The sequence below is a fragment of the Lissotriton helveticus genome, chromosome 4_1 (assembly GCF_964261635.1).
Source record: "Lissotriton helveticus chromosome 4_1, aLisHel1.1, whole genome shotgun sequence".
Classification (NCBI taxonomy): Eukaryota; Metazoa; Chordata; class Amphibia; order Caudata; family Salamandridae; genus Lissotriton; species Lissotriton helveticus.
Window position 1 is genome coordinate 448,233,847 of NC_136063.1, and position 13,811 is coordinate 448,247,657.

The window sequence follows — 13,811 nt, forward strand, 5'->3', positions numbered from 1 at the left end:
TCAATCCCTCCTTTTCCACGGAAGCCTGTTTGTGTAAAATGGAGTATGAAAGAAAGCTCTAGTAAACCACAGAAGATGCTCATTGTTCTGCTGTTTACAGGGTGGCCAGCAGAGTCTGCCGATGTTAAGTGTCTTGCCATGTTCTAATGCTCTGGTGCCATCTTGAATTGCAGATGCGGTGTAATGAGCCAAATGCAAATTATGAGCTGCTACAAAAAGAAAAATTGCCCCGCTTCCCTTTTACCATTGATCAGAAAGGGGATATTTTTGTGACAGAACCCCTGGACAGGGAAATAAAGAGCATGGTAAGTAGAAGCCATATATCCAAGCATGTGGAAGACAGATAGTCCAGCCTGCACTCTATCATGTATATGCAGATGCTAGCCATATGTATCACAACAACAAAAAGTGTTTCTCATTATTTTGTTTATCACTTTATGTTACACACCTGGACATTTCATTGGAAAATAACTTGACAAATGCAAGCTTGCTGTAGTATCCAGGGATCACTTATTGACTTAGTTTAGGAATTGTCTGAAAAGGTGATCCTTCAGTTGCTTACAGAAGATAGAAAATGAGGTAAATGTTCCAAGGACAAGAGTTGATTTGTTCAAGGAAGCAGTGGCTGCACTGAAGAGTGATGTAGACATTTTGAACTTGAAGGCTCCAAAGAGAGGATTTTTGTGACTTCTGATAACACTGGAGGCACCACAGATAAGAGTAGATCTGCAAGGTATGGACAGGTATTTTAACGTGCGTCTAGGTGTATGAGGGAGATAATGTTTAATCTAATTCTGTCTGGAATAGGTAACGGTGGCAATTGCAAAGTACAGGGGTGAAGTGGTTACGTCTGCTTGTGGAGTGAACTAACTTTACGGCTGACTTTAGTTCTGAATGGAGCAGTGTATATTTGGTGGGCTCCGGGCAATATGACATTTCCACAGACTAATCTATTTTATTGTATGGTATTACGTCTTATATAGCGCACCATACATCCTGTGAGACCTAAAGGACTTTCTCGATTATTGAATAAATAAGACTTCTCATATATAATTTAGAGCACTTAGTGTGCTTGACCAGATAGTGCTCTGATTTTCATTAATTTTCTGGGCGCCCTTTGGTGTATGATTAAAAGTGTGTTGGTTGTAGAGTGACCTATGTGGGAAAGATTGGGTGCAGAGAGTTAGGATTGGAGATAAAGTCAAGGCGATGTTTAGGGCTTCAGCAGCACATAGGCCTGAGTGTAATAGATAGGTGCGGCCATACAATCATGTATTTGCCATCTGTTTGTTAATGTTGTCATGTATAGAGTTGGAACCGTTGATGGTGCTTGTGGAACACCCTATAACTTTCTTTCTTTAGAAAACTTTATTTCGATTCATAAAACAGAATCATAAAAGTATGACATAACAGTATTAGACAATTTAAAAGGATCATGCAATTTATATCTAAACATTATTATTATATTGACGTTACATGATTTGCAAATAGATTTAAAAGAAATCAGATATATTTAAAAGAAAAAACAATTTAACAATAAAAATACAATTTATGTGAGTACCTAACTCTAAGCTATTTACATATGTAGTAAACAGCAATCCATAACAGTAATCAATATATGTTTCTGATACCGAGTGCTACTCTAATAAAACTAAGCACAGCATTGCATTTTGCTGGGGTTGATAATGAGAGTAAGTGTTCATATCCCTCTTTATAATAACGAGATCCAAAAGTTAACAGAATTGGTCTAATAAAGCTACTTCTTGGGTCTTTGTACAGAGAACAAAAAAGTACAAGATGAACAGTGTTTTGAGTGACTTTGTTGTTACAAGCACACAAGGGTAAACTCTCACACCAACCCACTTGCGTTGGAAAAGCAAATAAAAAATGCAGTGTGTTAAGACGAAATCTAGTTAAATAAAAGCGCCATTGTGTCTGCCCTATATATGAAAGGTAGGGTTGGTGCTGCAGCTTTCCCCTGTGGTAGATCGCCCTCTCATTATTTCTCAACACACCTAGATTGGTGCGATAAGCCTCTTTAATTAATGGCTTAGTCTCAGGTCCAATGGTTTCAACATTCGAGAAAATATGGCCCAGACCTATCTTAGAGAGGGTTTCCCTGACATATATAACCATGGGATCTTATCAAAATGCACAAGCTTGAGGCAGTCTTGTAGTATTTCCTTAGTGAGTTTCAGATCATCAGAACACCAAACCTTGCTCCAAAGCAGCAAAGGGGAGACATGGATGGTATCACTCACACATTCAAGACCAACCTCAGCATGGCAAAAGATACCATATGTTGCAACTGGGATACATTTAGCTTTGTATAGGGATTTCAATTCTACCACCGGCTTCTGACCCAATTTGCTAGAAAAACGGAAAATGGACTCAACAGTTTGGGTGGCCTTTTGCACACGGGCTGATATTAGAGGATCCCAGCTCAAGGTTTTATTAAATAAGGTACCCAGATAATTAAAGCTGTCAACTTTCTCAATGATTGAGTCCTTCACCACGAGCCTGCGAGATTTTACCCCTTTTGGGCCGCAGACCATAGTGAAGGACTTTGAGAAATTGACCCTCAGATCTAACCCCTGCACAAAGGTGTTAAAAGCATTTAAGAAAATGTGCATGCTATTAGCAGTTAGGGTCATTAAAACCGTGTCATCCGCATAAGATAACATCGGTATACGTTTTCCATTTACCCAGGGAAAATCAGCACAACTTTCTAACAGGAAGGCTTCCAAACCATTGGTGTACACCAAGAACAGGAAGGGGGCCAGTATACACCCCTGGCGAACCCCCTCAGTCGATGGTATGGACTTTGTCTTCTCCCCTGCAGGGCCAAATCTAATCCTTACTGTTGTGGCAGCGTGGAGTCTGCGAAGTAGTGTGATCAACGCCTCCTCAAACCCCATAGACTCCATTATTTGCCAAAGTTTTTTCTACATACAGTATCGAAGGCACTGGATAAGTCCATGAAATCCAAGTGGACACAGCCACGCTTGGCTCTCATGTACTTACCCATTATCAGCGCCAAGTTTAGGCACTGCTCAGTGGTACCTTTCCCCCGCCTAAACACGTATTGGGATTCAACGATAATACCATTCGTTTCTGCCCAGGTTTCTAAATGAGCCAGAATCACCCTACCCATCAATTTACAGGACGCATCTATTAGCGATATTGGTCTGTAACAGCAGGGGTCACGTTTGTTACCCTTTTTGAAAATCGGGACCTCTACTGCCTCTTGCCATGATGTCGGAATATGACCTACCACAACTGCTTTGAACAAAAGTAATAAGAGTGGTGCCCAGACAGCTTTATTATATTTAAAAAAGTCCAAAGGCACCGAATCCGGCCCTGGAGCTTTCAGTGAAATGCCCTTACTAAGTGCAGCCTCTACCTCAGAGAGAGTCAGTGAGAGACTAAGCATGTTTGCTGACTCCCTCTTTGTGTCGCAAAGCCCCTCAAGGTTAGTTACGAGGTGAGTCCCTTTTGGGTTGAAAATGTTCCCATAGTGTGCCTCCCATATGTCCCCTGGAATGTGGACCTGTAAAGTGTCCTTTTCTTCACTTTTTAGGAAAGGACGATTTATGACCTCCCAAAAAATTCGTCTGTCCTTTAGTTCTGAGGCTTTGCCCAGATCATCCCATGCCTGTCTTTTTAAGTCAGTTTTGCGCTTGATGATGGCATCTCTATAGGCTTTCCTTGCCCCTTTGACCAAAGCCCTATCCCGAGGTGCTTGGCGTAGTGCCTTAGTTAAGCTCGATTGCGCTCTGGAACATTCAGAGTCGAACCATTTGCAGGTAATACCCTTTTTCCCTCCCGTAGGTTTCAGGAGATGAGAAGCCACATTGCCTAGAAGAGCTTCGAAATTATCAATTATTACCTCTGGCTCATTTGAGGGCGTTAGGCAGGCTTCTGATCTTTGTTTATTTATCTTAAAAATCTCCAGCTCTAAATGTTTGGCGTCTACCTTGTCCCACCTTAGGGTAACCCCCTGGTTCTGGCTGAATTTAATTTGGTGTTCCACAATCTGCGTTCTTTTAAAAGCATGGCGCAATCTCAAGATAAGTGGATTGTGGTCACTTGCTGGGTTAACCTCAATCTGGAAATCATTGATAAGGTAAGTGTATTTTCTTGAGACCAGAGCAAAATCAATAACACTCATCTGGCCTCCCACACCTTGAAAAGTTGGGATACTCAGGGGTCTTGAAAAGCTAGACATATCCAGAGCACAAAGATCATTGATTATTATGATATTGTTTAAGGCCTCACCTTGTTTAGAGTGCTTAAAATGCGCAACAGGCTGGTCATTTAGGTCTAACAGGCCACAGACTCTAGAACCGCTAAATTTACACAAACAACAATTAAAATCACCTACCCACATAATAAAAAGAGGAAGTATGGTATTAGTTACTTTCACAATCTTCATCCTGCAATTCTTTTATGACCACTGTAGTTTGGGGATCAAATATATTATAATACCAGTTGATTAAGAGCAAGGGGATCGAAAATAAGTCCTTAATAACAAGCAATTGAAACCAAGGGCATTCCACCAGAGTATCGGTTTTAATCATATCATGCTTCATAGAAATGGCTGCCATAAGACCACCCTTGGCTCTACCGGCTTGTGAGGGTACTGCTGGAACATTAAAAGATTGGTAACCATCCAAACCAGGGGACCCCCTGCTCCATGTCTCCTGGAGACAGACTATATGAAAGGATTCAATAAACTTTAATCATGCCGGATCCTCTAGCCTCCGTAAGAGACCAGCTATATTCCACGAGATCAGGCGGAAGGAATCACCCTCAGCCAGGCTGTCTAAGTCCCCCAAGTATGTTGTGGTTTGCGACTGGGGTGCATCATTAACTCTCGGGGTTACTACCAACGGACTGATATTTACGTCCAGTGAAACAGATTCTGCCTGTCTGGAGATAGCGCTCTCGCCCTGTGGTAAGATGCAATCAATATGCATCAAATCACCTTTCTGGTGCCCAGTGGGCGTTGATGGTCAATTCACCATCTCCAGACAGCTGTATCTGTTCATAGTTGGAATTCCTCTCCAGGTATCCCCGAAAGATGGTTCTTGTATAAAATGTCTACTAGGATTTCCTCCCCAGTCCACCCTGGCAGGGTGTCTAATGGGATTACCTTCCCAGTCCTCCCATTCTCTTCCTAGCGCTTGTTGGCCTACTCTATGCCAGTTCTGATCATAAACTAAGTCGTTGTGGGTCCCAGTAGGATAAAAATGGATAACCATTTTGTGTCTATACCTTCAATGGTGATTCGGGGGCCCCAGGAACAGATGTGATTCACTGTGCGAGGATCCTTAAAATTAATCAAAACACAGTCACCCTGAGTTGTCTTCTTACCATAGCCCACCCAGGGAACTCTGCGAACCGTTATGATCTGACTCGACCAGTTAGGTGGTAATGGTCGGTTCTTATTGAGCCAGTGTTGGACCTTGTTCATTAATGCCCAGGGAGGTTCTTCTGTGGTGTTTAACAGCTCCGGGATACCAGTCAACACTACCACAAAGGGACTAGCCTCAGGGAGAAGATTAGCAGGGAGTCTACTGTTGGACACTCCTCTATAGGAATCCATATTGACATTCATCAGGGGTACTGTGGGGGTATTACTGATCACCCTGTCCTGCACAACAGGTTCTTTGGGCTTACCATTAGTTTTCTGCTCAACTACTATTGCAGGGGTTTTAGATGTTACAGTATGCCCTGCAGCAACTGTTTTTTTTGCTTGTGGGGCCGCAGGTTTATCTACAGGTAGTTTATTTCCCCCTAGCTTTGGTATCCCCGGTGTTAATGGGTTTTTACTTTTTGAAAGAGCAACTAATTCAGCTAGGTGTTTTTCAATATGCTGTAAACTAGTTTCTAGCGGGGAGAGACAAGATTTGATTGACTCACCCACTTTTATTAGAAATTGGTTTTCTGCCATTCTTCCACTTTCATTTTCTCCCCCTGTCGAGGTAGTTAAAACATCAGTGGTCACATTTCCCGAAGACTCGATTATGGCAGGATTTAATAAGTTGTTATTTCTGTTTTCCCCCGCCTTCTGCACAGAGTTTTCTGGGTTAATTCCCTGGTGCTTGACCAAATCACCTGCCCTCTTGACCCTTTTAGTTTTCTGTTTATCCCTTTTTTTCTTTACAGCACCCTCCCTCTTTCCTCTCATCTGTCTTGTTACCTCTGGTGTAGTGTGCAGTGATGAATCTGTTTTTTTTTCAAGTTCTAAACTAATTTGGGAATCAGACAGAAGTTCCGATGCCGATAAATCCACCAGATTTGGTAGGCTATGCACGTCAACGCGAACCACTGTTGAAGGAAGTTTACTAGTCTGGTCAGGAGTTCTGGCAGTGGCAAGGAGGCCCAAGGAAGATCTTTTATGGAGAGCAACTGCTAGATCTTGGGATACTCTGCGCTCAAGGTCGGCAATACCCTGATCAATGAAAGTGTTTGCCTTTATAAGAACATTATCTAAAGGACCTACTATCTGACCCCCTTCAGCAGCAGTTTTACTCCTACTACCTCGTGTAGTCATAGTTCACAGAAGAGTATATGCTATTCCATTCAAATGCTTATGTGGAAAAATAGGAACAATTTTCAAATACAAGTTACCATAAGTGTAGGACGTACATACAGTTCTTTATAAGAAATGGTGAATGGGCTTAGAAAGTGGGCCCGGTCCGGACTTACACGGATTCTAACGGGCTACAACGGGCCCGCCCTTGGCCCGGGCCGTCCCGCGCGTGTCCCGCGTGCGCGGTGATGGGAGGAGTTAAGTAGGAAGAGGCAGGTGCGGGAAGAGGCTCCAGCTGCGGCGAGTGACAGGCCGCTCGGAATGCTGGGCCTCGCAGTCCCGGCCCCATCCTCTCTCTCCAACAGGTCCCAAGTTGATTAACAAAGTTCGCAGCCCCAGGGAGGCACAGAGCAGGATTCTCCGTTCGGCAGGCAATTAAACTCCAGGGGAGACAGGGCAAAAGTCACCACAAGGTCCTCGGCTTGCGAGCGGCTCCCGCGGAGCGGGGGCCGCGAGCCGTATTTCAGGTGCTACTGAGAGGCGGGGCGGGAAGAGGCTCCAGCAGCGGCGAGTGACAGGCTGCTCGGGATGCTGGGCCTTGCAGTCCCGGCCCCGTCCTCTCTCTCCAACAGGTCCCAAGTTGATTAACAAAGTTCGCAGCCCCAGGGAGGCACAGGGCAGGATTCTCCGTTCGGCAGGCAATTAAATTCCAGGGGAGACAGGGCAAAAGTCACCACAAGGTCCTCGGCTTGCGAGCGGCACCCTATAACACGTTATTAGGCCATACACTATTATGGGAAAGAACTGGGTGATCTTCCCTAATTTCCTATGCCATCCCGCGGCGCTGTGGGTTTACCTCATTAGATCCATGTTGTAACTGAATTTGTAGAATTTTTTTTCATTTAACAAAGCAATCCTAATATCTTCTAGAAGTTGTCATGTTTTAGGGAAATGTTACGTTTTGATTCCTTTTCTGAATTCTGAATGTTTACTGATCACCCTTATTTTTTCAAGCAGTGTTGGCCTCAAAATTTCAAGAGACGCATAAAGTGAAAAACCATGATGGTTTATTAAGATATTAAAATGCATTACAGAAGGAAAAAATATATGATTAGTCTCAAATCAGTCAAAATACATACTGAATCAATAAAATAGTACTAGAATAGGGCTCAGAGGCTCAGAATTCAGTTGCCATAAAGGCCACCAGCATTAATGAAATAGATGCAGTATTAGCAAAATTAGCAAAATCATTTTAAGTTCAGATTATGCAACAAATCGTTATGCTAAGCTTCAGGACAGCAGCCCCAATGACGGGTCAGGTGGACTAAAGTCTTGCTGAGAACAAGAAATCTGGCCATTCCCCAGATATGTGACTTTTATAGTACATTTTATAATACATTTCACAACGGAAACCAATGGAATTGCAGAGTCAGCATAAGATGAGCAAATGCAACACAGATTTAAAGAATCACAGCACAAAATTGATTCATCATCATCTAACACCATCCTAGCACTATCCCCTAAATGAATATTAATATTATAATTTCTAACTTAATGTCATTGGATGTGGATGCTCAAATCTAGTTCACAAAACAATGGCAGTTTCATAAATGAATAGCCCCACAGTGATCATGCGGAAACATATTGTGAAATGATACAAATGTTCAAGACAGCTTCCCTCGAAGCTCACCAAGAACACTGTTTCATAACAAAGAATCAGTGCACATTTTGCTTTTTAGTTAGAAATGTAAACATGGATGAAAACAAGGACACCACTGAATTTCAAGATGTCGAGGCATAACTAGGCCTATTCAATAAAACATAGTTGTACACTTTACCTTTTTGTCGTTTTTAATGCAAAATATTCATGATACTAGACAAACAATATTTAAAGTCAAAATATCTTTCACACATGTTTGTGCCAAGTACGACTTTCAACCAATGCTGTTTCTTTTGTAAGGAGAGATCAATATTAGCAATGCTAAGGTTTCTCCTCAGGGTGAAGAGTTTGAATATGGATTAGAGAAAAATTGGTCCAGCAAAGGGCTTTGACTGATATTCTTCTTGCAACTGATAATCAGTAAAAGGCTTTTAGAGCAGGGGTGATGCAGTCATGTCTGTTCGGTGAAGGAAGTGACCCAAATCGGGCCACCCGGGTCACTCATAACCGCCTCTCAGCCTTCCAAGAAATGAAGAGTCGGTGAAACAGTAGAGAAAACAAACCAAGTTATTTATTAGTAATTGCGCTACAGCGGAGCCCAGTCTGACCAGTCTCCTGAGACAGCTGCAGAGGGACTGACTTCAATAAACATAACAATACATTATGTTCACTTCGACACCAAAGTGAGCACGTCTACCATGGAATTTTCCAAGGAGATGCAGCTGGTCAGTAAATTACAAAGGAGTAAGTTTCGATTCTGACACCTTATTTATTTGTCAAGGACACTCTGCCCACCGCTAGACAAGTGGGAGAAGGCTCACATCTGAAGAGAAGGTATGAGCTAATAAGAACAGTGCATTCATTAGTGTAACAGAACTCAGCTCCGAAGAAACATTACCTAGAGAAGCCCGTTTCTCAGAAATGACAGAAGAATACGTTTCGATCAAAACAACAAAATGGCGGTTGCTAATAAAACGACGCTATGAATGCTAACTTAATATAGAGAGAAAATATGAATAATAGGACAATGACGTTTCAATTCTAACAGACCTCTCCTTTTAGCATTTATTGCTAATTTTATTATTGCCAGCAGGTAAGGGCCACATAATTCTAAAGGAAGGAAAAATCATTTGAGCATATGTAACAGTATATTGTGGTGAAAGCTATATGCAAGATATACAGATCAGTAATAGATATATATCAGCACACATTTGAATAATATTCATAAAACAGCATACAAAACAGACATTAGGTCAGGGATAGCTTGTATATTCACGAGAGGAGTTATTTGAAATACATAGAGACTTCTGCACTGACTATTATCCGTATGTGCAATATCAGAAATAGAAGGAGCGAGGGATGTGGTAGAACCAAAGATACCCTCGTCTATCTGCATCATTTCATGAATATCCTTCAGCAACATTATAGGAGTAGTGTCACAGACTGTCTTCTGCAGGTTAGGGGCGAGGAATGCTGCACAGTAAGAACAACAAGAGGGAAGGCACTGCACCAAAATGCAACAGGCAACCAGAATCACAACGAGATAGATCACCATCTCTAGAATCCAACCCCATGCACCAAAGAAGGAACAACCCCAATTTCCACTTTCCATTTCCTTGAAGTTCTCTAAAATGTCTAAAATCTGTTGGATGATATTCTTTTCCATGTATGTTATTCCGACTACACACTGATCCCCCACTTCTGCGCACACACCACCTCTCTTAGCCAGGATAAAATCGACTGCATATCTTGCTTGCTCGGAGTATATCTGCATACTTTCTAACTGGGTGGTGATGTCCCGTAAAGCCACCACTGTAGAGTTAGACAATATGGCATTTTCACCTCATCTCAGAGCCTAAATAAGATTGATACGCTCAAGGTCCCATGGTCAGATCACAAGATGGTCTCCTTCTTACTAGAAATTACAGAAGATACGGGGAGACCCGCTGAAACTATAAAGAAAACCACATATCCAGACTGGTCTAAAGTTAATTCCCAGACTTTTATTGACACTCTCCGCTCCTCATACCCAACTCTCGATGTAGACAGTAACAAAGCCTGTAAACAATTTAATGAGTGGTTGGATGCTGCAGTTCAACTCACAGTCCCACAAAAGAGAGTCACCTTCAAAAGAAAGACCCCCTCACAACCATGGTTTTCAGAAGTTTTGAAGGCACAAAAACAGACGTGTAGAAGAACAGATAAAAAGTGGAGAACCAACTATGACATCCAGCTAAACAAAGAATACAAAGCAGCTCTAGCCAGTTATAAAAAACTAATAACAATGGAAAAAAGCTAATATTTCGTTCAGAAAATTAACGAGTCAAATAATTCTAGTAAAGCTCTCTTTGCTACTGTAAAAAAACTATCAAAAATTGAAAACAATAGCCCAGAAGAAATGTCGTCAGACTTTTGCAATACACTAGGTGAATTCTTTGTGAACAAAGTATCATCAGTTTATGACTCCTTTAAAAGCTATAACACAGATATGACGGATCAGGCTATCCCACACCCAATAAAGTTAGTGGAACAATCAGTCCAACCCATACTGTTCCACTTCACTCCTCCAACAGCAGATCAAATCCAGAAGGAGTTGCTCACCATCAATTCAGGCAGCCCAATGGATCCTTGCCCACCTAAAGTAATGCAAATCTGCCCAGAACAGCAGAGCCTGATATTAGAAAAAATATTTGCTCAAATTCTTGTAACTAATACCTTTCCAGATGACTGGAAAAGAATATCGATTAGGCCTCTACTGAAAAAATCAAATCTGGATGGTGAAGAACCAAGCAATTTTAGACCAATAGCTGGGATCCCTTTCGCAGCGAAAATTTTAGAGAACATTTTAAACAAACAGTTATCCAGCTACCTGATGGATGGTAAGTGGCTAGACCATTCTCAGTTCGGTTTTCGTGAAGGGCACGGAACGGAAACTGCTTTAATCACAGCTGTGGAACAACTTAGGAAGATACTAGATAATGGAGCGAAGGCCGCCTTGGTGTTACTTGACCTATCGGCGGCCTTCGATACGGTCAGCCACGAGATTCTCCTAACTCGTTTAAAAACAGCAGAAATACATAATTCAGCATGTACCCTCATTGCCTCCTACTTAGAGAACAGAACCTTCTCAGTAGAGGTAGGAGGAGCGAAATCTAAATCATTTAATTTACCATGCGGGGTCCCGCAGGGGTCCTCGCTGAGCCCCACCCTTTTTAACCTGTATGTGGCCCCTCTTGCAGAGATTATAAGGGACTGTGGATTCACCCCAATATCCTACGCTGACGATACCCAAATTGTGGTGTCTATCAGCAAGGAGGTGGAGGATAAAGCAGAAAAATTCCAACTATGCATGACACAGGTTAGCCAATGGATGGAAAAGAATTGCTTAAAACTTAACGGGGACAAGAGTGAGGTGATGATACTAGGGGGTGACACAAACATCTGGTCCCCCGATTGGTGGCCCAATGATCTGGGTGGATGCCCAGATTCGTCAGAAAAAGTGAAGAATCTGGGCATTACTTTAGACACCAATCTTTCTTTTGACACCCAAGCCAGCAAGCTGGCATCAACACTCTGGTATATCTTAAAAATGATAAAAAAGATATTGCCTTACCTACCACTGGATTCGCGCAAGACAGTAGTGACAGCTTTAGCTTTGTCAAGACTGGACTACGGGAATGGCCTATATGCCGGAGCTAGGACAAAAATCATAGCCAAATTACAACGCCTGCAGAATGCAGCAGCCAGGCTGGTTCTAGACATACCCAAATTTGAGCTAATCAGTCACAAACTAAAACCCCTGCACTGGCTGCCAATTGCAAAAAGGGTGCAATTTAAATCACTGTGCCTGGCCTACAAGGCACTTCAGGGAAAAGGATCACAATTTCTGAAGTCACATTTAAAACAATATGAACCAACCAGACTTCTTAGATCCGGCCAACTGAAGCTCATTAGGGTCCCAAAATTCAGACGAGCTAGTTGGGGTGGAAGAAGCTTTCTGGTACATACAGCACGAACCTGGAATCAGTTGCCTTGTGCCATAAAAAGCAGCCCATCATTGGAATCCTTTAGAAAGGAAGTAAAAACCTGGTTCTTTTCTGCACAGCTCTAGACACCATTCACGGGAGACAAGGGTCTGTCATAGTGCCAAGACGCCTTCGGGCATTCGCGCGCTTTACAAGTTGACAAATTAAATCAAATCAAATCAAATCAAATCAAATCAAATCTAACAGCAAAACATACCCTAGCCCTTTCACCTCTGGCCATGGCAGTACCACCAAACTTGATAATGGAGGAAAGTATATATCCAAAAGTGATACCATTGTTATAATTATAGACTTTCAGGTCTGTCACTCCATCGGAGAATTCCTTTGTTAACGTCCTTTTAACCCACCTTACATTTTGTTTGCTATACTTACAAGGTACTCCAAGAGGAAGCACCATTCCCAACGCCACATCTTGAGTACCATTATGAACATTGGAGTACGTACCATTTGACAGGAAATGAAATCCTGGGTGTGCATAAAGTGGACTGTGGCAATCTACAAGCTGTACTTTCACCAAAGAATTTCCTGTGTCATTTGAGATGTCATCAGTGATGTCATGAGTGATGTCACTGACCATGTCATGAGTGATGTAATATGTGACGTCATCAGCAGTGCATTGCACGCGCAAGTTATAGTGAGTCCAACTAACTATAACGTGGGAATTTCAATGGTTTTATGCGAGTAACATTTCCACCTAACTATAACTGGTGGGAAACCTATGGTTTTTTCAGTGAATATATATATATATATATATATATATATATATATATATATATATATATATATATATATTGAACACCAAATGCCCGAAAGCTGTTTCGGAGGGTCACTCTGCCAAAGGATCACCATCTGGTTTAGCTTTTCCTGCTCCCCACCACGTTCTTGAATTTTTGTCTGCCTTACACGTTTCGATGCACCTCGCATCTCATCAGAGGCTTGCTGTCACAATTCAGAGGAAGTGGCTCTCTTTTATTTCCATTAAGAAACTGGCTTGATTAGTTCAGCCCTCCCCCCGCATGGCATGCTGGGAGTGGTAGTTCCTTGAAAGATTGCCTCATTATTTTCCCTCAGTGGGTACCTTCTGAAGTTGTGTGATTGTCCGCTTAAATTTCCTTAGTAGGATCAGTCCCGAGCTAAAGAGACACAGTACTTCGGTCCTTCGGCGCTGCCTTCCATGAGTTAGTCTCGTGGTGCCGCTTCTCAGTTGACCATCAGGGTGACGATCAATTTGGTTCTAAGAGAAGGTGCTCCCTCCACGACGCGGGCCGCCGTTTAATATGTTGAACACCAAATGCCCGAAAGCTGTTTCGGAGGGTCACTCTGCCAAAGGATCACCATCTGGTTTAGCTTTTCCTGCTCCCCACCGCGTTCTTGAATTTTTGTCTGCCTTACACGTTTCCATGCACCTCGCATCTCATCAGAGGCTTGCTGTCACAATTCAGAGGAAGTGGCTCTCTTTTATTTCCATTAAGAAACTGGCTTGATTAGTTCAGCCCTCCCCCGCATAGCATGCTGGGAGTGGTAGTTCCTTGAAAGATTGCCTCATTATTTTCCCTCAGTGGGTACC

General features: G+C 42.5%; 1 protein-coding gene across 1 annotated transcript in view; it reads left to right on the top strand.

Moving 5' to 3' along the window:
* Positions 1 to 13,811, top strand: part of CDH17 (cadherin 17) — a 408,277-nt gene that overhangs the window by 239,640 nt on the left and 154,826 nt on the right. Inside the window, exon 8 of the mRNA XM_078687034.1 lies at positions 174 to 305. Within this exon, the coding sequence (XP_078543160.1) occupies positions 174 to 305 (132 nt within the window). The remainder of the gene's footprint in view (positions 1 to 173; positions 306 to 13,811) is intronic.